General features: G+C 49.8%; 1 protein-coding gene across 2 annotated transcripts in view; it reads right to left on the bottom strand.

Moving 5' to 3' along the window:
• The window catches only part of ZDHHC3 (zinc finger DHHC-type palmitoyltransferase 3), a 402,886-nt gene that overhangs the window by 262,344 nt on the left and 114,553 nt on the right, over positions 1 to 25,989 (bottom strand). For both annotated transcript variants that reach the window (XM_069648316.1, XM_069648317.1), the window contains exon 2: positions 22,219 to 22,548. In XM_069648316.1, the coding sequence (XP_069504417.1) occupies positions 22,219 to 22,524 (306 nt within the window). In that variant the 5' untranslated portion in view covers positions 22,525 to 22,548. The remainder of the gene's footprint in view (positions 1 to 22,218; positions 22,549 to 25,989) is intronic.

Raw genomic sequence — 25,989 nt, 5'->3', positions numbered from 1 at the left:
TTCACAGCGTAGTTGGATGTCTCTAACTCTTGGCAAGACTGGTCTCACTATGAAATGGGGTGCCTCTTGGCCTGGGTAATGCTTGTTTTTCTCTACAACACTTTATTTACTTCTTTGAAATTGAAATAATGTCACTTCTGGATACAGCATAGAGTTCAGTCTTTCAGGTGAAAATACAATTAGGTACACGCAACCTCTCAAAGTGGATTCCAAGGTGTAAAGTTGAATTAAATTGTATTCACATGTAACAGCAAAGGATGAAGTTCGGTCTTCCTTTGGGAATTACAATTTGACACACGTGACCTTCAGTTTTCACCCTTTGTAACTTGTAACTCATATATAGACAATGTTAGGTATACAGTAATGGTTTAGGGGATGTTCCCTCTTGTTAATTAGGGACATGTGACCACTCCAAACAGTCTTTAAATAGTTCAACCATGGTTTTATCTTTTCACGTGAGTGTTGATTCTTAAAATTATACGCGAGTGCTACAATTCCATTGTTTATACAACTTCAGATATAACTAACAGCGTTCACCCGCATTAAGCAATATGCAAGTCACTTAGGAGCTGGCTATAGTTCTCGGCAAGGCTTGTTGAGTGAATCTGAACGCCATGCTTCACTCACTGGCTTCAGGGACACTGCAGTCGTGGGTTCTGCTTCCCAGACTTCCTCAACCTTTGCTACTACTTCAGGCTCACTTGGGATCCACACCTTTCTTCTGCACAGGTGTCCCAGATCCAGCCACCTTCATGGGGAGTCTTTCACTGCCTAAACCCTCGGCTTGCCTTCGGATTCTGGCCTTGGGTTGCTGCACGGTCACGGCTCTGCAATCACAGCGTCTCGGCTCGCATTGGGAAAACTTCACTTCCAGCACATCTTCCTCTGCAATACAGGTTTTGAGAACACAGGACCCTCTCAGAACTTGCAGGTGAAGTCTGCTGTCTACGTGTTCCGGTGTCCCTTCTGTGTTCCTACTTCCTCGTGAATTGCCAGCCTTGTGTTGCTCCTCTGCTACTACTTTGGCCAGCCTTGCAACTCCTGCTCCAGCTCCTTCTTTTGTGCTGGGGCCTTGTATGCCTCACAGGTTTGAAAATTGGCTTCAGGTGTGAGCAATCAGTTTCAATTGCCTGACTCCTGCAATGGCCATTAGGCCCAATTGCCTGACCACTACATCTACATGCCTCTTCAGCCCTCTTCCTCATCTCAGTCGCTCTAGGATTCTGGAACATGTAGTTTGTTTAATCAAAGTTAGGTTTTACTGCTTCTTTCGTTTTGGCAAAAATCCAATAAAAGGGTGGGATTACAGGTAAAGTTGAAAAGGGGTTTATCCCAGTCTTCCTGGTCTGTTCCCCTCCCAAACCCCTGCAAGTGATCCTCCCGCAGTACACCACTCCCAGGGTCGGGATCAGGAAGCATCTGCCTTTCCCTGGCCACATGAGGAGCGTCCCAGACCAGGTTTCTCGGGAAAATCCCATCAGATCTTTCATACTTTTCTGCCTCATGCCTTAACGGCATATTGTGACCCTCTCCCTCAAACTCTTGCCAGGTCGACTCCATAAAGTCCCCAAAATCAGACAAGAAGTGATATGTTAATAACTGAGACGAGGAAGAGGTAGCAAGCAGTAGAGATTGCTCCCAGCGAGATCTGTTGCCAACTGCCCCAAAATTATACTAAAGACACTGTCACCGCTGTAAAGAAGACCGGTGGGGGGGTCTGTACTTCTGCTCTCTATATGGTAGAGGGGAGGCACAGAGGACCCCAGCCAAGATTCTCTAATACGGTAGCGATGGACGAGCAATCAAGGCCTAGCTTCTCAGGAGGTGATGCAGGCTGGTTCTTAAGTACAGTGTATCCCCAAGCCCCCACAAAGGAATGTCCACACACTGTATTACTGAAAACACAGTCTTTATATAATTAATATTCAAGGGTTATGTACACTTATCACAATAACGCACTTTGTGCTCAGGAAAATCAGCAATGGTAAATATCTACAATTCTAAAGTGGTACCACTAATATTAGACCTCATTAAAGTGCATTCACAATACTGTAGAAATGGCACACAGATCAATAAGAAGGAAACCAGCAATAGAGAGAGGAGAGATAACAGAGGGTTGAAACAATAGGCAGAATACTGGCCCTTGCTACTGGACACAGTTCTGTGTGGAGATCCCCCCACCTGGGCAACCTGCAAAATAAAGAGATATAACCCCAGCCCAGTCCAGATATTGTTCAATAGTCTATTTTTCTCCTATAATGTTTTTACCCCCCCAATGTACCTGGTGGAGTCGAGTTCCTCGAAAAGGCGTCGACAAGCGTCGAGGGACTCGCTGTTCGGCGACGGGGAATCGACGGCCCTTCTTGAATGCCTTCCTTTTCAGGCGGGAGGCACGGGGCGTCGAACGTCCGTCGACGAACGAGGCCGAACGTTGTCGAAGAGGCGGCAGCTCCGTCCGAGCGGTGCTCGTCGGCGTCGGGGCGTCGGCGTCCTGCAAGGCGGAGGTGTGCGGGGCACCTCGATGACAATAGTTCTGGACCGCAAAGATTGTAGAGACGGGAGCCCAGCAAGGGCGTCGAGTCGTCCGAGTCTTTGGGGTCGTCGGGTGGCGGGAAACCCACCGGCAGGTTTCTCCTCGGCGCGTTGGTCGTCCTCGACTTTCTCCGGCAGGATAAGCGGTCGACGATGCGGTCGAGAGAGTCCTTCGATTGAATGTTCTTAGGCAATGGAGCGGACGGCTCCGATCGTCGGCGGCACGGCGTCAAGTGGTTCCCACGGCTGGGCAACACAACTTCGACGGGCCTCCAGCGGTTACACAGACCTGCGAACCCTGGTCGACGGCAATGGACTTCGACAGCGTCGATGTCCGGGTGCTTCACTTCGATCTCCTCGGCGGTCCCGTCTCGGGTCGGCAGCCTTTCGAGGGTCTGACTTCCAGGGCGCTTCGGCGAAGATTCAGCGGTGCTCGATGGTCCCTCGGAGCACGGGAAGAGGGCGCCTTACCAGGTCCTCTCTCGGGTCAGTCCTCGACGATTTCGACAACCTTCAGTTCCGTCGAAGCAAATGCCACAGCAAGTCTTCTTCTTCCAGCTGGACGTCGAGGATCAGCAAATCCAGTTACTCTTGAGTGGAGACTCAGCTTCTGAATGCTTCTGAACAACTTCCAGTGGTGAGAGGTCCCCAGATATACTATTCTGTCTCTCATCCACACTGCTGGCACACACACAGCAGCCAATCACACAGAAGGGCATTCATGCAGTCAGTCAGCCAATCAGGCACACAGTGCATTCAGGCCACACTCCTCCCTTTCAGACACTCACAACAAGGAATGTGGATTGGGACAAGTACCCAGCCATTCAACACTACACACTGCATTCAGGCCAGTTTCGGGCAGGGCTGTCTCAGTCTTTGTCTCTCATGCCAGAAACCAGACAACCACAACAAGGAGTGTATATTGGTCACACACTCCATTCACCCAGGTCCCACCCACAGGAGGTACCCACAACATACAGTCACTGGGAAGGCTCCAGTCAGTCTAGCTGGGCCTTCACAACAACACCATATATGGAACTTCCACCCAACAGCCAGTCAGGGGGAAGGGACAGAGTCAGGGCATCCCAGGACTTTGGGAAAACAAGACAACAGGCAATAGAAAGCAAGAGGCCACAGGGGCCATCTTGTTTCTATCAGGAATCAACTGATCCCAATGGCAGGGCCTGGGTATCCCAAAATGGAGGACACCCAGAGCACCTGTCCAATTCAGCATGGAGCTGCCACCAGCCCATACCCTGCTCTGTGGGCCACCCACAGGTGCCCAAAAACATACACTAGGGGCACAGGGTTGTACCCCCCCACCCATGGGTGCCATAAGGGTATCCCAGGGGTCTGTTCACCAAACCAAAAGAGAGAGCTGCACTGCCAGGAGTCCCAAATGGATTCCTGGGCAGAAAACATAACAGAACACACGATAAAAGGCAGAAGAGGACAAGGATTCAGAGGCCCTGTCCCTCTGATACATTTCCAGCATCACAGTCGCCCCCCCCAGACTGAGGTGGAGGGTGCCTAATCTCCCACGGGATAGACACCCTCATCCAGACGGTCAACATACCTTCTGGAAAGGCCATCTGCATTATCGTGACTCTTCCCTGGTCTGTGCTCTATGGTGAAGTCTAGCCCTTGTAGGCTAATCGACCACCTGAGCAATTTCGGATTCTCACCCTTCATCTGCATAAGCCACTTCAGGGGCTTATGATCTGTTTGGACCTTGAAGGTGGACCCCGTAAGGTAGGGCCTAAAACGCCTAAGGCTCCAAACTATACTAAAACATTCCTTTTCAACAGTAGCCCACCTAAGTTCTCTACCCTTGAGTTGTCTACTGATGAATATGATAGGATGTTCTCTCCCTTTGTCATCTAACTGGGACAAGACAGCTCCAATTCCGGTGTCGCAGGCATCCGTCTGGACGATAAAGGGTCGGCTGTAGTCAGGCGCACTCAACACAGGTGCCCTACACAGACTTTCTTTCAAGCCATCAAAGGCCCTCTGACAGTCTTCAGTCCAATTAACCTTCCTAGGCTGTTTGGGTGAAGTTAGAGCTGTCAGGGGTGCAGCTATGGTTCCATAGTCTGCCATGAAATTGCGATAGTACCCAGTGAGGCCCAAAAAGGCTCTCACCTGGGTTTGAGTAGTGGGAGTCTCCCAGTTCTGTACGTCCTGTACTTTACTGGAGAGAGGTTGGATTTGACCCCCTCCTACCTCATGACCAAGATAGGTAACTTTCCCCTGAGCTATCTGGCACTTGGTGGCCTTGATAGTGAGGTTAGCCCTTTTCAAGGCCTGCAACACCTTATCCAGATGTGTCAAATGCTCTTCCCAGGTGGAACTGTAGACGGCAATGTCGTCTAAGTAAGCCACACAAAAGGCTTCCAGCCCACTGAGCGCATGGTTGACCAATCTCTGGAAGGTGGCAGGGGCATTCTTCAACCCAAAGGGCATGACCCTAAACTGGTAGAGTCCCTCAGGTGTGGAGAATGCCGTCTTTTCCTTGGCATGGTCCGTCAGAGCTATTTGCCAATAGCCTGAGGTAAGGTCAAAGGTGCTCACAAATTTGGCAGCACCTATAGTGTCCACGAGCTCATCAGCCCTGGGCAATGGGTGCGCGTCAGTTTTGGTGACGGCATTGACTCCTCGGTAGTCCACACAGAACCTCCAATCCTTGGTACCCGCCGGGGAACTTGCCTTGGGGACAAGGACCACTGGACTGGACCAGGGACTGGTGGAGGGTTCAATAACACCCAGATCCAACATCTTGGCGACCTCAGCCTGGATGTGGTTTTTGACGGTATCTGACATACGATAGCTCCTGCTTTTGACAGGCACACTGTCACCAGTGTCAATTTCGTGCTTACACCACGGTGTAAGGCCCGGTGTCAGTGAAAACAGAGGGGCATACTGCTGGAGCAAAGCCCGGCAGGCCCTCTGCTGCTCGGTTGTCAAATCGGGAGAGAGTTGTACTCCCTCCACTGAGCCATCCTGAGGGTTGCTATGCAGCAAATCAGGAAGGGGCTCACTCTCATCCTCTTCTTGCCCTGAAGCTAGCAAGAGACATGAGACTTCTGCTCGCCTGTGGAAAGGCTTGAGCCTGTTGACATGGAATACCTGGGGGGCTACCCCAGAGGCTCCCATGTCCACCAGATAATTGACTTCGCCCATCTTGGAGATGATCCTGAAGGGTCCAGTCCACTTGTCTGCCAAAGCTCTAGGCTTGGTAGGCTCCATCACAAGGATTTCCTGTCCCGGAGTCCAATCCACTTGCGAAGCTTTCAGGTCATGCCAGTACTTATTCAATTCCTGGCTGGCCTTGAGATTTGCTGTTGCCTGACCCATCATTTGTGTCATCCTCCGCCTGAGGCCTAACACATAGTCCCCCACTTGCTTGGCGGGACCTGGAGGGGTGGCTTCCAAGCCTTCTCGGATCAAGGCGAGGGGCCCCCTCACGGGATGTCCAAAGAGTAACTCAAAGGGGCTGAAACCAACACCCTCTTGAGGTACCTCTCTGTAAGCAAACAGCAGGCATGGCAGGAGGAGATCCCATTTCCTCCTTAGGGGCTCTTCCAAAGCACCTAGCATGCCCTTGAGAGTTTTGTTAAATCTCTCAACCAGACCATTGGTCTGGGGGTGGTAAGAGGTGGAGAACTTGTAGGTTACCCCGCACTCTTTCCACATGGTTTTCATGTAACTAGACATGAAGTTGGATCCTCGGTCAGAGACAACCTCCTTGGGGAATCCAACACGGGTGAAAATGCCCAGGAGAGCCCTGGCAACCACCTTGGCAGTAACAGTCCGAAGGGGTATTGCCTCAGGGTACCTGGTGGCATGATCTACCAAGACCAGGATGAACCGATGTCCACCTGAAGTGGGAGGGTCAAGGGGACCGACGATGTCGATGCCCACCCTCTCAAATGGGGTGCCAACCACTGGTAATGGCTGCAGTGGGGCAATGACCCTGCCTCCAGTCTTGCCAGACAACTGACAAGTTGGGCAGGTCCTGCAGTGGGACTCCACCTCTACTCCCATCCGTGGCCAGTAGAAATGGGCAGAGAGCCTCTGCTTAGTCTTCTTGGTCCCAAGATGACCAGCCAAGGGCACCTCATGCGCCAACTGCAGTAGGAAGGGCCTGTAAACCTGGGGTACCACCAACCTCTTGCGGGCACCAGGTTCGGGCTTAGTGGGCTCACTAACAAGGAGCTCACCCTCCCAATAAATCTTGAATGTCCTAGGCACTTCACCTTGTGCCTGGGACAGGGCCTGTTTCCTCAGGCCCTCGAGAGAGTGGCACTCTCTCTGTCCCTTACAGAAGTCTGCCCGGGAGGGTCCCCCTTCAGCTAACAAGCATTGAAGGTCGGGATGATCCTCCGGGTTGAGAACCTCTCCCACAGGAGAGTCTTCTGTCTCTTCTCCCACAGGAGTTGAGTTTGGGTTTTCCGCTGGACCCAGCCCGTCCGGAGCATGGATCCCATTGGGTGCTGTCGGAACAGCAGGAAGAGAAGGTGTTCCCTCCACAGAGGTGGCCTTCTTGGTCTTCCTTCTTCTTGCCTTAGGCCTCGCCTTTGGCTCGGATACCTGACTCACAGCCAGACCCGGTGTCACCTGTGACCTAGTGACTGCAGCAGCAGTCATGGGAAGACCATCCGAGATCAACCCCAACTCTACTAGATCGTTTCCTAACAGAATGTTAGCAGGGACATTGTCCTGAACCAGGACAGGAAGCTTTGCTGTCTTGTCTCCAATCATGAGTGTGACTAGGGTTACAGGCGATAATTTGGGAGGCCCACCAGCTAACCTGGTGGTTCTCAGAGGAGCACCTACATAGTCCTCTGGCTTGAGCAGGGTCCTGTCCACCACTGTCATGCTTGCCCCAGTGTCTCTCAAACCAGTAGAAGGCTGGCCATTCAAGAGGACACTTCTCAAAAACCTACGGGTGTTCTGCGGGATAGTCGCCAGTACTTCTGCGTACTGGTCCCAGGCCCCAAGGGACACTAAGGAAATCTCTACTGGAGCACCAAATGTGATTCCTGTAGAGGAGGGGAGGACAGTGGCCTCCACCTCAGACACGGGGTAAGGGTAGGTCAGGCTGACAGCCTGTACTCCAAGTGCCTTACCTTTACACTTGGGGTCACCCCTTTTGTGATCCAGAGCCCCACAATCCCAACAAGTGCCAGGAGTGCGGGGTACGGTACTGGAACCACTGGGAGCCTGCTTTGCAGCAGGTGGACCACTACTCTTATTCCCACCCACAGAGGACTTATCCCCACTAGATTTTTGGGTCTTAGGAGAGGAAGGTTTTGGTTTACCCGACTGTGACTGCTTTTGGGACTCCTCAGCTTTCTGAGAGGCCCCCTTTTCTTTGTCCTTGTCCTTCCCACTGGAGTCCTTAGGGGACACCCGGTGGGAGACCCACTTGTCAGCCAACCTAGCCAGCTTAAAGGGGTCCAAAATGTTCTGGTCAGCCACATACTGACGCAGCTCTGGTGAACAGGCTTCAGAAAAATGCTCAAAAAACAAGAGGTGGGACAACTCAACAAAAGTTTTCACCTTGTATCCATCAATCCACCCCATCATGTTCATGTGCGCAGTACTCACCCAGTCAACCCAAGACACATTCTCTCTTTTCTTAAATTCCCTGAACCTTTTAAGGTATTGGGCAGGTGTCTTGCCAAACTTGGCAATCAAAGCAGACTTCATACACTCATACTGACCCCTTTCTTCCACACTCAGCTTCAGAATACAGTCATATCCAGTTTGAGGCACTCTGCTTAACAAACACTTAGCCCAATCTCTTTTATCTACATCATGAATTGCACAAGCCATTTCAAACGCTTCAATCCATTGGAGGATATCTGAACCCTCCACAAACACACCAACCAAATCTTTCATAAACTTGGTGGCTGGGGACCTGACACTCTCACTGGATCTAGCTGAAGTCTCCACTCTGGCTTTCTCTAGCTGGATTCTCTGACATTCAGTGTCCTGGCTTTTGAGTTCAAGGTCCTTATTTCTGAGTTCAAGATCCCTATTCTTGAGTTCCACTTGCTGTGCCAGCTCCTCTTTCTTAAGCTCAGCTTCTATTTCCAACTTGCGATATTCAAAGGCTAACTTCATCCTCAATAACTCAAGTTCCATGGAATTGCTGGGGTTTGGAACAGAGGCAGCAGGAATGGTGGCATTCCCAGAAACAGATTCAGCGACAACCCCAGGGGCAGAGTCCTCACTGGTTGCATCCCCCCCTTCCTCAAGAGTTTCACCATCAGTCTGGTAATCCACCAGGGCAGCTATCAGCTCAGCCCTAGACTTATCCACAAAGTCTAACTCCCTGGCTTCACAAGCACTCTGGAGAGCCTCTAAGCTCATCCGAGTCAATTTACCATTTGCAATGGCCTCCATTGCTTGTAATGCAGTTATTTGGTACACACCCAAACCTTAATCTAATAAAAGTGCGGATATTTTGTAAGTGGCACGGTTATACACTGAGTCTTAAAACCATAAGCATCCCACCGCTGCCACCAGCTTTGTAAAGAAGACCGGTGGGGGGGTCTGTACTTCTGCTCTCTATATGGTAGAGGGGAGGCACAGAGGACCCCAGCCAAGATTCTCTAATACGGTAGCGATGGACGAGCAATCAAGGCCTAGCTTCTCAGGAGGTGATGCAGGCTGGTTCTTAAGTACAGTGTATCCCCAAGCCCCCACAAAGGAATGTCCACACACTGTATTACTGAAAACACAGTCTTTATATAATTAATATTCAAGGGTTATGTACACTTATCACAATAACGCACTTTGTGCTCAGGAAAATCAGCAATGGTAAATATCTACAATTCTAAAGTGGTACCACTAATATTAGACCTCATTAAAGTGCATTCACAATACTGTAGAAATGGCACACAGATCAATAAGAAGGAAACCAGCAATAGAGAGAGGAGAGATAACAGAGGGTTGAAACAATAGGCAGAATACTGGCCCTTGCTACTGGACACAGTTCTGTGTGGAGATCCCCCCACCTGGGCAACCTGCAAAATAAAGAGATATAACCCCAGCCCAGTCCAGATATTGTTCAATAGTCTATTTTTCTCCTATAATGTTTTTACCCCCCCAATGTACCTGGTGGAGTCGAGTTCCTCGAAAAGGCGTCGACAAGCGTCGAGGGACTCGCTGTTCGGCGACGGGGAATCGACGGCCCTTCTTGAATGCCTTCCTTTTCAGGCGGGAGGCACGGGGCGTCGAACGTCCGTCGACGAACGAGGCCGAACGTTGTCGAAGAGGCGGCAGCTCCGTCCGAGCGGTGCTCGTCGGCGTCGGGGCGTCGGCGTCCTGCAAGGCGGAGGTGTGCGGGGCACCTCGATGACAATAGTTCTGGACCGCAAAGATTGTAGAGACGGGAGCCCAGCAAGGGCGTCGAGTCGTCCGAGTCTTTGGGGTCGTCGGGTGGCGGGAAACCCACCGGCAGGTTTCTCCTCGGCGCGTTGGTCGTCCTCGACTTTCTCCGGCAGGATAAGCGGTCGACGATGCGGTCGAGAGAGTCCTTCGATTGAATGTTCTTAGGCAATGGAGCGGACGGCTCCGATCGTCGGCGGCACGGCGTCAAGTGGTTCCCACGGCTGGGCAACACAACTTCGACGGGCCTCCAGCGGTTACACAGACCTGCGAACCCTGGTCGACGGCAATGGACTTCGACAGCGTCGATGTCCGGGTGCTTCACTTCGATCTCCTCGGCGGTCCCGTCTCGGGTCGGCAGCCTTTCGAGGGTCTGACTTCCAGGGCGCTTCGGCGAAGATTCAGCGGTGCTCGATGGTCCCTCGGAGCACGGGAAGAGGGCGCCTTACCAGGTCCTCTCTCGGGTCAGTCCTCGACGATTTCGACAACCTTCAGTTCCGTCGAAGCAAATGCCACAGCAAGTCTTCTTCTTCCAGCTGGACGTCGAGGATCAGCAAATCCAGTTACTCTTGAGTGGAGACTCAGCTTCTGAATGCTTCTGAACAACTTCCAGTGGTGAGAGGTCCCCAGATATACTATTCTGTCTCTCATCCACACTGCTGGCACACACACAGCAGCCAATCACACAGAAGGGCATTCATGCAGTCAGTCAGCCAATCAGGCACACAGTGCATTCAGGCCACACTCCTCCCTTTCAGACACTCACAACAAGGAATGTGGATTGGGACAAGTACCCAGCCATTCAACACTACACACTGCATTCAGGCCAGTTTCGGGCAGGGCTGTCTCAGTCTTTGTCTCTCATGCCAGAAACCAGACAACCACAACAAGGAGTGTATATTGGTCACACACTCCATTCACCCAGGTCCCACCCACAGGAGGTACCCACAACATACAGTCACTGGGAAGGCTCCAGTCAGTCTAGCTGGGCCTTCACAACAACACCATATATGGAACTTCCACCCAACAGCCAGTCAGGGGGAAGGGACAGAGTCAGGGCATCCCAGGACTTTGGGAAAACAAGACAACAGGCAATAGAAAGCAAGAGGCCACAGGGGCCATCTTGTTTCTATCAGGAATCAACTGATCCCAATGGCAGGGCCTGGGTATCCCAAAATGGAGGACACCCAGAGCACCTGTCCAATTCAGCATGGAGCTGCCACCAGCCCATACCCTGCTCTGTGGGCCACCCACAGGTGCCCAAAAACATACACTAGGGGCACAGGGTTGTACCCCCCCACCCATGGGTGCCATAAGGGTATCCCAGGGGTCTGTTCACCAAACCAAAAGAGAGAGCTGCACTGCCAGGAGTCCCAAATGGATTCCTGGGCAGAAAACATAACAGAACACACGATAAAAGGCAGAAGAGGACAAGGATTCAGAGGCCCTGTCCCTCTGATACATTTCCAGCATCACAACCGCAAATGAGATCAGAAAGAGGAACAGAGCAATGAAGAGGACTGGAACCGTTTAGCGAACTCAGCGGTCTTGTCTTTGGAAGTTGCTCCATTCTGCCAGGAAATTCACCGCAGCTGACAGATGGCGTGAGGGGAAATGCTGCAAGACGCGCAGAGACTGGACACCACGCTACGGGAGAGGACGCTCTGGGAAGAGAAGCCGAAGCGAACCAAGACAGCGCAAGAGGAAACCGGGTGACACAGGGTTCGCCGCCTGTGTCTGAGAGGCAGCAGGAGCCGCGCAGAGTGAAACCGAATGCGGCGAAGCCACAACGGTTGACAGGGCACCCGCTGAGCCAACAAGTTGCATGGAGAAGAAAAGAAGAGGTGCGAAAAGCATTTAAAGGACCCGGTTAGCCCAGGGGTGACAGACTGGTTACCGGGGTGCCTGAGAATGCATGCTGCTCCATGAAAGTAACGAGAGAAACGTGAATGAAACCTGTGAAGGGTTGAACATGGTCTTAAACCATACCACAAATGGGTCCCGGGGCCCATACCTGAAAAGAGGAAATACAACAAATGCTAGTACGAATGTTGAAACAACCTTTATGAAACCGTAGGTGATAAGCCAATAGTGGGCAAACATCACTTTGTGGGAAAAAGGAAATATAACCACATACAGGTCCTCGCAGGAGAGTATACCAGGCAAAGTAAAGCATTTGAGAGAGACTGCACATGAAGTGATTGAAAGATTACATAAATGTCCTGGCAGGGGAGTACCCCAGGCAAAGTCTAAAAGGTGTGTAAAAAAACTACAGTGGAAGAGAATCTCAAAGAAGAACCATGCCCTTGAGATTGCATGTTGTTTTCAAGTGGTGACAAAACTTGGCAGGGGTGTATACCAGGTTACCTCAGAGCCTGGGACACACACCCAAATTGCAAATATTGGAAAGAGAAACCCCAAGGAGGTTTCATGCCTTTGGGATTTTGAGTTGTCTTGAATAGGAGGAGGAATCTGGGGAAGGGAGTCACTCCCTGGAACTCTAAGTACACAGAGAGGAGGGACTTGCCCTCTCCAGTTAGAAGGAACTTGCTTTTTCATTGTTTGAACTTTTGTATATTGGTGAAAAGGAAGCAGAGGAAGGGAGGCCATCCTATCGGCTATAAATCTTGCCCATTTGGAACTTTTTGGTTTTAATCATAGTTTTACAAAGGTAGCAGGCGCCCCTCTCTCGCAAGAACAGACATGATAACCTGTTCAGTGGTTATTAACCACTTGAGAGTTCGCAGCCACTGCTTTTACTCACTGTGCCTTTCACAGATGGGTAATATCCATTTGCATATCAGTCTTTGTCCTGCCCAGGGGCAGTCCAGCACCGAAATACAATGGCAATTCCAATCTGAACGAGAGTACCACCAGCAACCCCATACACGTGTTTCACCCTTGTTGGGGATCATCAGTGAGGTGAAGCTGATGCCTCTCTAAGCACAGTGAGAGGGAGACCACGTCTGGTTGCCCCCAGGAGACCTAGGGTTACCAATCCCAGGTTCCTTAAAAAATAGTTTTACAAAGGTAGCAGGCGCCCCTCTCTCGCAAGAACAGACATGATAACCTGTTCAGTGGTTATTAACCACTTGAGAGTTCGCAGCCACTGCTTTTACTCACTGTGCCTTTCACAGATGGGTAATATCCATTTGCATATCAGTCTTTGTCCTGCCCAGGGGCAGTCCAGCACCGAAATACAATGGCAATTCCAATCTGAACGAGAGTACCACCAGCAACCCCATACACGTGTTTCACCCTTGTTGGGGATCATCAGTGAGGTGAAGCTGATGCCTCTCTAAGCACAGTGAGAGGGAGACCACGTCTGGTTGCCCCCAGGAGACCTAGGGTTACCAATCCCAGGTTCCTTAAAAAATAGTTTTACAAAGGTAGCAGGCGCCCCTCTCTCGCAAGAACAGACATGATAACCTGTTCAGTGGTTATTAACCACTTGAGAGTTCGCAGCCACTGCTTTTACTCACTGTGCCTTTCACAGATGGGTAATATCCATTTGCATATCAGTCTTTGTCCTGCCCAGGGGCAGTCCAGCACCGAAATACAATGGCAATTCCAATCTGAACGAGAGTACCACCAGCAACCCCATACACGTGTTTCACCCTTGTTGGGGATCATCAGTGAGGTGAAGCTGATGCCTCTCTAAGCACAGTGAGAGGGAGACCACGTCTGGTTGCCCCCAGGAGACCTAGGGTTACCAATCCCAGGTTCCTTAAAAAATAGTTTTACAAAGGTAGCAGGCGCCCCTCTCTCGCAAGAACAGACATGATAACCTGTTCAGTGGTTATTAACCACTTGAGAGTTCGCAGCCACTGCTTTTACTCACTGTGCCTTTCACAGATGGGTAATATCCATTTGCATATCAGTCTTTGTCCTGCCCAGGGGCAGTCCAGCACCGAAATACAATGGCAATTCCAATCTGAACGAGAGTACCACCAGCAACCCCATACACGTGTTTCACCCTTGTTGGGGATCATCAGTGAGGTGAAGCTGATGCCTCTCTAAGCACAGTGAGAGGGAGACCACGTCTGGTGGCCCCCAGGAGACCTAGGGTTACCAATCCCAGGTTCCTTAAAAAATAGTTTTACAAAGGTAGCAGGCGCCCCTCTCTCGCAAGAACAGACATGATAACCTGTTCAGTGGTTATTAACCACTTGAGAGTTCGCAGCCACTGCTTTTACTCACTGTGCCTTTCACAGATGGGTAATATCCATTTGCATATCAGTCTTTGTCCTGCCCAGGGGCAGTCCAGCACCGAAATACAATGGCAATTCCAATCTGAACGAGAGTACCACCAGCAACCCCATAGACGTGTTTCACCCTTGTTGGGGATCATCAGTGAGGTGAAGCTGATGCCTCTCTAAGCACAGTGAGAGGGAGACCACGTCTGGTTGCCCCCAGGAGACCTAGGGTTACCAATCCCAGGTTCCTTAAAAAATAGTTTTACAAAGGTAGCAGGCGCCCCTCTCTCGCAAGAACAGACATGATAACCTGTTCAGTGGTTATTAACCACTTGAGAGTTCGCAGCCACTGCTTTTACTCACTGTGCCTTTCACAGATGGGTAATATCCATTTGCATATCAGTCTTTGTCCTGCCCAGGGGCAGTCCAGCACCGAAATACAATGGCAATTCCAATCTGAACGAGAGTACCACCAGCAACCCCATACACGTGTTTCACCCTTGTTGGGGATCATCAGTGAGGTGAAGCTGATGCCTCTCTAAGCACAGTGAGAGGGAGACCACGTCTGGTTGCCCCCAGGAGACCTAGGGTTACCAATCCCAGGTTCCTTAAAAAATAGTTTTGCAAAGGTAGCAGGCGCCCCTCTCTCGCAAGAACAGACATGATAACCTGTTCAGTGGTTATTAACCACTTGAGAGTTCGCAGCCACTGCTTTTACTCACTGTGCCTTTCACAGATGGGTAATATCCATTTGCATATCAGTCTTTGTCCTGCCCAGGGGCAGTCCAGCACCGAAATACAATGGCAATTCCAATCTGAACGAGAGTACCACCAGCAACCCCATACACGTGTTTCACCCTTGTTGGGGATCATCAGTGAGGTGAAGCTGATGCCTCTCTAAGCACAGTGAGAGGGAGACCACGTCTGGTTGCCCCCAGGAGACCTAGGGTTACCAATCCCAGGTTCCTTAAAAAATAGTTTTACAAAGGTAGCAGGCGCCCCTCTCTCGCAAGAACAGACATGATAACCTGTTCAGTGGTTATTAACCACTTGAGAGTTCGCAGCCACTGCTTTTACTCACTGTGCCTTTCACAGATGGGTAATATCCATTTGCATATCAGTCTTTGTCCTGCCCAGGGGCAGTCCAGCACCGAAATACAATGGCAATTCCAATCTGAACGAGAGTACCACCAGCAACCCCATACACGTGTTTCACCCTTGTTGGGGATCATCAGTGAGGTGAAGCTGATGCCTCTCTAAGCACAGTGAGAGGGAGACCACGTCTGGTTGCCCCCAGGAGACCTAGGGTTACCAATCCCAGGTTCCTTAAAAAATAGTTTTACAAAGGTAGCAGGCGCCCCTCTCTCGCAAGAACAGACATGATAACCTGTTCAGTGGTTATTGGAACCTGGGATTGGTAACCCTAGGTCTCCTGGGGGCAACCAGGCGTGGTCTCCCTCTCACTGTGCTTAGAGAGGCATCAGCTTCACCTCACTGATGATCCCCAACAAGGGTGAAACACGTGTATGGGGTTGCTGGTGGTACTCTCGTTCAGATTGGAATTGCCATTGTATTTCGGTGCTGGACTGCCCCTGGGCAGGACAAAGACTGATATGCAAATGGATATTTCCCATCTGTGAAAGGCACAGTGAGTAAAAGCAGTGGCTGCGAACTCTCAAGTGGTTAATAACCACTGAACAGGTTATCATGTCTGTTCCTGCGAGAGAGGGGCGCCCGCTACCTTTGTAAAACTATTGGTTTTAATCATACCTTTATAGAGACTATATCCTTTACATCTTGGAGACAGTTTAGAGTGTGAGGGACGGAATAGGATTACAGACACAGGACATATTTTGCTTTGGACATCTTGACAAAGGACAGACCCCTTAGTTTTGGGTGGAGGTAGGGAAATACCTCGTGGGTAGGAATAATGAGGCATTTTCCAAACCCTGGATTTGAATAAAAGTGTATAACCAAAAACCACAAGTCCTCTGTGTCTGCTGCTCATTCCTGGCTCCTCACAGGGACACTGGAAAGGAGTAGACGGCATCCACAGGGGATCCGACGCCAGGGGACCTTTGGCGAAGAACCTTTACCCCCAGTCCAGAAGAAGAGAGAGTGGGCCTTGGTTGGAGATGGCGGCTTAACTCCAGCCCGAGGCAGGGAGGTGGCAGCTTAAGCCCCAGCCTAAGGGCACAGAGGTGGTGGCTTAAGGCCTGCCCCAGGGCACAGAGGTGACATCTTAAGCCCCGGCCCCAAGCCGCAGAGGTGGTGGCTGAAGCCCCAACCCCTGGACAGTGGTCTTAAGGCAGGCACAACCATATGGCCGCCCGGCCATCTGGTCGAGGCGGACTGGCCTGGGTATTCTTGTCCTTCGGCTGGGTACGAGGATCATCTGGCTGAGGTGGTGTAAAAGCATCATGAAGTTCAAACAGGACACTTTTATTAACTTAAAATGTCAGGATGGTGTAAGCCCTAACTTGCCCTAAGCTAAGGTGGGATATCTCTACTTAAACAAATTAAAAATAGCCTGAGTTGGTAAGTTTAACTTAAAAGTCTGTCTGTGTCCAAAATCTATGCTTGCCCTTACAACTAAAGCCGAACAATGTGTAGGGATGTCAACAACAAAAAATCGTGTTCCAAATAAAGTTTTGAGCTTCTTCCAGCTCTTGGCTTACTTTGCTGCTCCCCTTCCCCAAGTTTAAAGCAGGTCCAAAAAGCCTAGGGGTTCCTTTCTACAAGAAGGCAACACAGATCCAAAAGGGACTCAAAGTTCCTTTCCCCAAGGCAACAACACAGTTCCAGAAGTCTCAGGGTTCTCTTCCCCAAGCTGAAAGTGGTCTCCCAGGGATCTCAGGGGTTCTCTTCCCCAAGAAAAAGACCCAGTTCCAAAAGGGCCTATGGGTTGCTTTCCCCAAAGCGACAACAAAGTTCACACTGACTTCGGTTTCCCTTCCCCAAGATGTCAGCTTGCCAACGTTCAAGCAGTTCAAGTCTCTTAATTCTCAAAACCAGTTCCAGGTCGACTTTACAATCCTTCAGGATCTTCAATAGTTGATACAGATTGCTATTTTCTGCATTCACTTCAGAGATCTAATTCACAAGTGAAATCAATTATCTTTACTTTTCGTTGGCATTCTCAGGCAGGGTATCCTCGGTCTAGGCGCTGTTGTCGGACCACACAGTCCACCCATCATGCGTCACGCAACCGATAAACTTAGGCTTTCTTGCCCACGCCGGTTTCTCCGTCACTGCACCTGAGCTCTGGTTCACATTCAGTTTGGTTTCTCCTTGCCATTCTCTTGGCTTTGTCACAATGTGTTCTTCCACACAATTCACTCAGTGGTGCTCACTCTCTTTCACCACCTTACTTTCACAATCTTCCGCAACGTTCAATACTTGCTTTTCACTTTATTCAGTAAGATTCATTCTTTGTCTTTCAGTGCACATTACGTGCGTTTCACACATTCTTGCATTCCATTCGTAGGCTCATCAAAGCTTTCGCTTTGTTCGGTATTCAATGATGCTTGATTTACATTATTTCGCTTATAGTTCAACTGGCTCGTACTGTTCAATAAAACCCCTCAATTTGTGTTTACTTTCCATTGCACATTTATTTCCGTTCATCTGGCAGTAACATTTGCCCTGCAGTAGCTCCAGGAGCGCCCCGGTACAAGTGTTCCCTCTGATTCACTTACTGGTCCTTGGAAGCTCCTCTGGGTGTCTCCTCTCTTTTAGTTCTCAGCTCTGCACTCACTTCTCTGTAGCTCTGGACATCTCACTGTGAGTTGCTGGTAGCTCCGCCAGTCACTGACAGACGCTACCAGTGGCCTGCAGCACTAGGGAATCTTGTGTCCCACAGCTCTGGCTCTGGGCACACGACCAAGCGCAGTCTCTCCTTGACACTTGCCAGCATCCTAGTCCCCAGGCAGGAACCTCCTCTGCAGCCTCCTTCTTAGCAGGATTTCTCCCCTCTCAGGCCCATACCTCCAGCCCGGCTTCACTCCTGCTGTCCTCCCTCTCCTTGTTGGTAGCTGCATCTTTTATGCACATGTGACCTGTTAAAAGGTTGCAGGTGTGAGCCCTTTAGTTCAATTGCCTGACACCAATTACTTATGTTCTTGGGAAATGCCTGACCTTTAAAATAGTTTCCAGGCCTTTTCCTCGTCCCAGTACTAGAATGGTGTAACTGAGGGGAAACCTGTACAAATCTTGGTTTTACATTTTGGCCCGAGGTTTCTCTAAAACAATATTGGGGTGGGGGCTATGTGTTTACCTTTCCTAAATAAGGAAGCATCTTCCTATTTAACCTGTTCCTAGTGTCAATACATGGACAGCATTTTCTAGGGTCATCTTGAAAGGAAGTAAAGGGGAAAGGATGACATATCCCATAAATGCTGCTGGAACTGAAGGTTCATCGTGAAATGAAAACGGGGGATACCTTGCCTCCCCCCCCGAGGACACCCCCCTTCAATTCCCCAAGTCTCCTCTACCGAGGTGATCCTCCCTCGCATATCCACCCCCAGGGTCGGTATACAAAACAGATGGCCCTTCCCTGGCCACCTGAGCAGAGGATTAGTCACCGCCGGTCAGACCAGATGGCCTGAGATGCGGGTGGCACCGGCTGACCCCTACATTTGTCTCCAGCCTGTCTCCATAATTGCCCCACTTTGTGGGGACTTAGTAGTCGATAGAAAGTGTCTTCCTGCGGGGCGGTTCTCTGGTGCAGGTAGTGGATGCCTCCTCCACACCTGGACTGAGGCAGGGAACAGAGGCTGAGCCCTGGCCCCGGAGAGTGGAGTTGGAGGCTTAAACCTCAGACCCTGGATGGGGGACTTAAGGCAAGAACGACCTTGTGGCCACCCAGGCATTTGGTCGGGGTATGCTGGCTCAGGCCATCTGGTTCATTGGCAAGGCCTGACTGTCCATCTGGCCGGGCAGTCGGAACAGATAGCCTGAGTCGCGGCTGACCCAGCTGTCTACATTTGTCTACAGCCGGGCTCCAAGAAGCCTGCACTTTGAGGGGGCTTAATAGTCGGTGGGAGTGTGTCCCTGTGCGAACGGCTCAGGTGCCGGATGGGCTTCTCTGTGCTCAGATCAGGGCCTCAGAGCAGGTGGAGATAAACAGGCTTGGCCGCAGAGGGAGAAGCTAAGCAAGCCAGGCAGCTGAAGGTTCAGGCAGGGCCTGGGATCTAGTAGGAGACCGCAGGAACAGCTACTGGGGCTCCACGAGACGGTCGGGGTCCCCGGCCCTCTCTGGAGGGCAAAGCCCTAAACTGTCCTTGCCAGAGCCCCGGGTGTGCTGCCCAGGCCATTAGGTGCCAACCTCCAATGCAGGGAGGTGGCCTCTTAACTCAGCAGCAGTCTTTGCATGCCCTGGTGGGGGCCCCTGGCCCTCTCAGGAAGGTAAAGCTCCAAGGCTTTCAGAGCAGAGTACTGCACGGTGCCGCTTGGTAGACCATAGTTTTCAAGTTTCCCTGTTCGATGCAGGACTCCTCGAGCCAGTGCCTTTTTTCTTTCTTTCCCACCCTGCAAGTCTATGCCGAGCGGATGAAGAGATTTTGCAAGGCCAGGTATTATTGAAGGGAGTGAATTTACCATAAACCTCTTTCTTCAGCTAGCAAAACCCTAAGCTAAAAGTTCCTTATCTGCCTTCAGGAGTTTTTTTTGAAGCAAGAATACAGTTTATGCCAAGCAGCTTACCAGTTTTCCCTCCAGTGTAACACGTCTTCAGTTCCTCTGGGGTCAACCAATCAAACAGCAGCCACATTGTACAATTCAATATCCTAGAAGTTGAATCATCCCTATTCTTCCTTGTCTCAGGAGGATCGCTCAGGGGCAACGTGCTCGCCTTGGAAGCAAGACGGGACGGAGCAACACCGGTTCGATCTACGGGTCCGTGCTTAGAAACCTCTGGGTATTAAGCGTGTTATAAATAACCAATCATATCATACAGTAGCTTATCTATACATACTTATCGTGGCAGGCTTGCGCCATTCCTTCCGTACTTCAATTTCTGGCAGCATTGGAAGCCCTTTTTTGACCATACTCTTAAAAGATTTTGGAGGAGGGCTTCATTTTCCTGCAGGAGTTGGCTCTTCTCCATCAGGAAGACCTCTTTAGCAGTGGGTTCTTAATTCAGATTCTTTCCCCTTTTCTCCCCTTCCTGTCTGGAAGTGATGGATAAGGAGGATAAAGAGGCAGACACTGAACTGAATGTAGATGAGAAATTCTTTCCTTCTCTTTTTAGGTCCTTCCTTTAACACCCTCTTAGGGAGTTTGAAAAGCTCTTGCTCTCTCCTGTGGGTTCTGGCATTGCTCCGTTTTCCTACTTTCCCTTTCTGGGGATGAAGATGATGAGCTAGAGGAATATACCTCCTCAAATGCTTTCTTTTCTGCGTAGCTTTGACCATTTTGCAGCTTTCCCACAGAGACCATGCCAGCTGATTATCTTGGCTGCAGTAGCCCATTTTAGACAGCTTATCTACACCATGTGTTTGCTCCTGTTTGCTCCTGTGCGCTGCCTCATCACCACCCCATACGCCAGTCTTCCGTGTAGCGGTCTAGATGTTAAAATGTTGGGGAACTGGGAACAGTTTTTTACACTCCCGCCACTTTCTCCTTCTCTCATGCTGGGCCGCTAGTCATCCTTCCCCCGCCTCGAGCAGGAGAAGGGGGATGGGATAAGAGGTATTTTTTAAGCGTTGCACTGGTGTAACCCAGAACCTGGGGAAAAGAATATCCATAGTTTACCCAGTGCAGTGAGCGCTAGAGCCAATGAAATAGGAGGGCAGAGGAACAGAACTAGGAAGAGTAGAGGATGAAGGAGAGTGAATGAGACACAGTGTGGGTTGTATGGGGGGGAAGGACAGAGACCAGGTGGAGGACAGACAGCAGAGTGGAGTGCTGAAGAGTTGGTGGCGGAGTTGAAGTAGTGTGAACGTGTGGTATTGTTTGTGTGAGTGAGTGGTAACCAATTTGAGAGTGGTGTAAAGCGAGGTGGATGAAGAGTGGGTGATAGGGTGAGTAAAGGGGAGGGTGAGGCGGTAGGAGTAGTGAGATCAGGGAAAGGGAGCATGTGCATGAGAGAATGGACATGGGTTTCTGTTACCTGCACAAGAACAACATCATTCCTGGTCAGATAGCCTGGTGAGTGTTAGGTTGGAGATCTTTTATAAGAACCCCCGAGGGATCTAGTTAGGTATGGCTTTGGCATTCAGGCCCTCATTTGTAGCTACCTTTTACTAACAGTTACCAATCGCTAGTTGTCAAAACTACTGTTAGGGAAGCCTGGGTTAGGGGGGGGGGTGGGAGACACCTGGAAATCAAGGAAGGGAAACCCTTTCAACCATTTTACCATTTGCAAGATAAAAACCCTCAACCAACTTTTGGTTTCTGAGAGTTACTGAGGCCATCCGCGATGAGGAAGAGAAGGACATTGGAGGGAATGCTCGAGCATACCAAAGAATGCTAAAAAGCCAGACACCCTACAAAAAAAAGTGTTTGTGTTTCAAGGAACAATAATAAGCAGTTCAAGACTAAACACTTTCCTCATTCTATGTAATTGTGTAGATTTCAGGAGCAGTTTGGAAATTTACTGGCACTTAAAAACCATAATGAATGTCTCCTCTACTAAGCACCATCCATAGCATTACACCTTATCCTTATGGTGGGTTCCCAAATTGCGATTTTTCCATTTACTCTGCTTGTTAAGCCAGACTGCTGAGGCAGAAGAAGAAAGAGAGGTTGTGAAGGTGGGGAGAAAAGAGTGCAGTTGGAAGGTAGAGGGGATGGAGCACAAAGTGATGTGCAGGGTGGAATTTGAATTCCTCTATGTCGTTTCGCGCTGGACGACATCTTGAATGGCACAGCTGCTGTAGTGGACCTTAACGTTCAAAACACAGGTCAACATTTAGAAAGACATAATTCATTCCCAATTGTGGCAGTCTTAGTTTTGAAAATGTATCTAATCTAATATGTTAACAGAATACAACAGCAAGCTCATGTCAGTGGACTGAATCTTTCACAGGGCAACTTTACATTTGAAAAGAAGGACACAATTATAAAACAAGGATATTTTTTCAATACTTACTGGATCTGTTAGCATTGCCCGACTATGCGAAGCCAAAGCCATGAATGCACATACGTTGAATATTATGCCATTTATGATCGTGTAAACAATGTCTCTCGAGGGAATAAGCATGACGCAGATCACAACAAACTCAGCATAGATAACCAGCATCCATGTAATGACAGCACAAGCAATGCCACAACCGTCTCTAATAAACCACATCCTGCCCATTGTATCGAGGGAAGGTGGAGGGATACACTTGTCTGGCTGGAGGTATTCAGGTTTCCGCTCAATATCTCGGAAGCGGTTGATTGGAGTAAGCATCATAAGATATTCTTTCCATACTTGTACCTGATCAAGAAAAGAAAATACAAAAAAAAGTGTCACACTATGTAACAAATAGGTTTGCATTTAGCTTTTTATAATGAAGACACTTTCTCTTCTCAACATATCTTCTCCAATACCCTGCCAACTGACTCTGGGAATATGAGAAGCCATTCAATTAGTTCTCACTAATGCATGAATACAGCTTTTTGACCTTCATCCTCAAGCCACAGAACCAAGTGGCCCTCCAATTTCGTTCAGACTTTAACTGGTTCCAGTCCCTTTAGCCAATCCGATCTGCACTCCGATTGTCTTCAACATGTGTCCAATGCTCTCCTCCGACCGCTCAAATATCTGTGTTGTCTACACTGCAAATGATCTCATGCTCCTGACCGCCAAAACCTATCAACACCAGAGGCTGCAAACAAATCCTCTGAACTTCAATATAAAACTTTCTACTGTGGAGACCTAACTGAAAACCTACAGGTCTCCAAATGTCAAAGACCCAAGAACAAACTGCATTCAGCAAAATTTAAGAAAATTACAGAACAATCAATCACTTCCCTAGCACACCTTTTCAACATGCTGTGAATAATATGTATTAAAATTGTAGGCGCTTTATAGGTTCTCTAATTAGGTGGCTGCGCACAAGATTTAAAGAAACCTTAGCTTGCAGAATGCCCTTGTTTGGATTGACTGTTCACATGTGCTCGTGAATTAGGCCAGTGGGTTAAATTAGTCAAAATGACAGCTGTCTGGGGGTAAACTGAGATCCTGGTCGCTGTCCACTTTTAGCTCACGAGTTAATGATTTGCCATACAGCTATGTGTGTTGAAATGTATAAAGCGGTTTGTTCTGGTCAGAGGGCGAGAGGGGTTAGGCAGCCCAGATGGATTGTACACCATGCTGGGCTTGCTTGAAGCGATATAAACCTGTCTCTCTGGAACTTCAAAACAACTTCCTGTGTCAGTGCTTTAATTATTTAAGTTAAGTTATTTGTGAACACAGGCGGGTATGCTGAAGAGCAGTATCCCACAATGCCCTGAGGTATCACTCTGGTTTCTTGGCTTCCACAAGCAAGCACTTCTTACCAAAACTGACTTAGTACTGTCTGGACGAACAATAAACAAAACGGAGGACAACATGAAACAAAACTGCGCTCAATATGAACACCACTGGAGGTGCTCGGTCATGCAGAGTAGCAGGGTGCAGAATTTGCACTCGCCACTAGCTGTTGGCTAGTGATTTTGTACTCTTGGCGAGTAAGAAATGGTGTGCTGTGTGTATTTATAGAAAAGGGTTGACTAGTGACTTTTTATGCCTGGCTAGTAGCTTGCAACTGGAATGCTTGCCTCGTGGGAGTAGTAAATGTAAAGTGCACTGTTTACCATTTCCAAAGCTAAACACAGTGGTGTTTCGATCAAGGGTGGGTTACGGTCAGGGAAGATTGTTCCCGGGAGTAAGCAGCTGTGCTATATCCCCCACATAATGAAGTAGGTCTTTGGCTTAGGGGCGGTCAGGATTTGAGGCATTCTGCAATGTCTTTAAGTAAGAATGGTGGTCTATATAATGTACATGACACAGGACAGTAAATTCACTCCTACTCCCGCCCTAAGCTAGCAAGGGGTGGATATCGTAGGCAGTGAAGCTGGGTCTAACTACAGCCAGTCGAATACAAGGTTGGCCTTTGAACTGTCACTCTTCTAAGAGTAGTACAGCGACAGGGTGCCTGGGATTATATGAAGGCTGCTAGGAAAATTCTGTGGCTTGCAGACAAATTAAGCATTTCAAAGCAAAGCATAACAAAGTCTAGAGTACCACAACCACATAGCAAAACATGGCATAGACTAGCATACCAGAAATTTTACGAGTCACAAAGGTAGACGTCCCACAGAAGATATTAAAATGATGCTCATTGAAGGGGGTTTGGAGAGTAAAATATGACGAGGCATAATCCCAGCATTGTTAGGACACTCACCCGGGATCGGGATCGGCCGTGTCCTCGTGGGCGGGGTGATGCCTGGCGGCTGTACCCGCGGTTTCGCCTTGGTCGTGGGCGCCTTCTCCGAGCTCATCGCTCATTTGGGGTGCGTGCCCGCTTCGGGCGAGTTGGGGTGCATGCGTGCATACGCGGAAGCGGCAGGGAACGGGCTTGTGGTTAAAGCCTCGTTCCCACGAATACCGTGATTCCGCGCATGCGCCGATTCAGATTGCGGGTCAAGCCTCGCTTCCGTGCCGAATCACTATAAAGGAGCTTCCGGATCTGTACCCGCCGCGTCTCAACGCGGTTTGGTCCTGACCTCCCGCTCGCTTCTGGAATTCCTTACTCTCCTTGGTCTCCCCGCTTGCCTCCCTTGTTCCCTTCCAGTTTGCCCAGCCTTCCCTTACCCTGGAGGTTGGTTCCTTGGTTGAGGGTCTGCTCCCCTGGGTTGGGTCTTGTCCGGTCCTGGCCTGGTACCTCCGGTCCCTTCATTTTTCCTCCTTACCACCTATCCCTCTCCTGCCTGACCACCTTCCTTACCTGAATACTCCTCTGCCTTGTGCTGGGTGCCAGTACCTTCGGTGCCTTTGTTCGGTCCCTCTTGCCGTCTGCCATTGCTGCCATACTACAGTCCCGGCTGGCTTCTCTCTACATCTTCAAGAAGGATTCTGCAGAATCATAGCAACGCACTCAAGCTCGCTGTCTACATCTACTGGCCTTCCCTGTTCAGTGCTCGCACTGTTCTGGCGCCACGTAAATCCAGGGAAGTGTTCATCCGTGGCGTCAGGAATCGGACCCATTTTCAATCCTGCAATCAGGACGGGACCTGGGCCGGTTCCTGGCGTTACCCTCTCATCTTTCGTTCTACAAGCAACGTCCTGGCGACCCCGGCACGCAAGCCTACAGGAAACACAGGTACGCAGCGCCCTAGGGACGCACATCTTGACAGATTGAGACGCCTAACCTCCGATTCAGACTCAGAGATGGAGGAAACCTCTGATCTGAGAGACGAAATCAGGTCTTTAAGGGCTGAAATGACAGCACTTCGTCTAGAAAACGAGACTCTACGTCAGATGGTGGTGCATAGGACTAGCACCACAACCCAGGTTGATTCTGCCATGGCACAGACGACACCCATGAAGTTCGACGGGGATTCTAGAAGAGTGGCTGAATTTTGTAACCACTGCAGGATCCATTTTTTGTTCCGGGCTTCCCATTTTACCGACGAGAAGGCGAAGATTGGGTATATTCTAGGAAATCTAACCGGAAATGCGCTTGCATGGGCAGCTCCTTTGGTGTCCGCAAACAGTCCGATACTGGGTGATTTTGCCGCCTTCGAGAAAGCGTTTCTGGAAGTATTCCAGTCACCTAACCTGGCCGCCACAGCACAAAACCAATTGATGGATCTAAAACAGGGTTCAAGTGATCTGATCTCACTCATTGGTCGGTTCCGTCAATTGGCGGCGGATTCTCAATGGCCAGAAGTA

Source organism: Ambystoma mexicanum, chromosome 2q, assembly GCF_040938575.1.
Source record: "Ambystoma mexicanum isolate Mex_15411 chromosome 2q, UKY_AmexF1_1, whole genome shotgun sequence".
Lineage (NCBI taxonomy): Eukaryota > Metazoa > Chordata > Amphibia > Caudata > Ambystomatidae > Ambystoma > Ambystoma mexicanum.
Note: the sequence above shows the minus strand (reverse complement) of the source record. Positions and strands in the feature narration are given on the sequence as shown.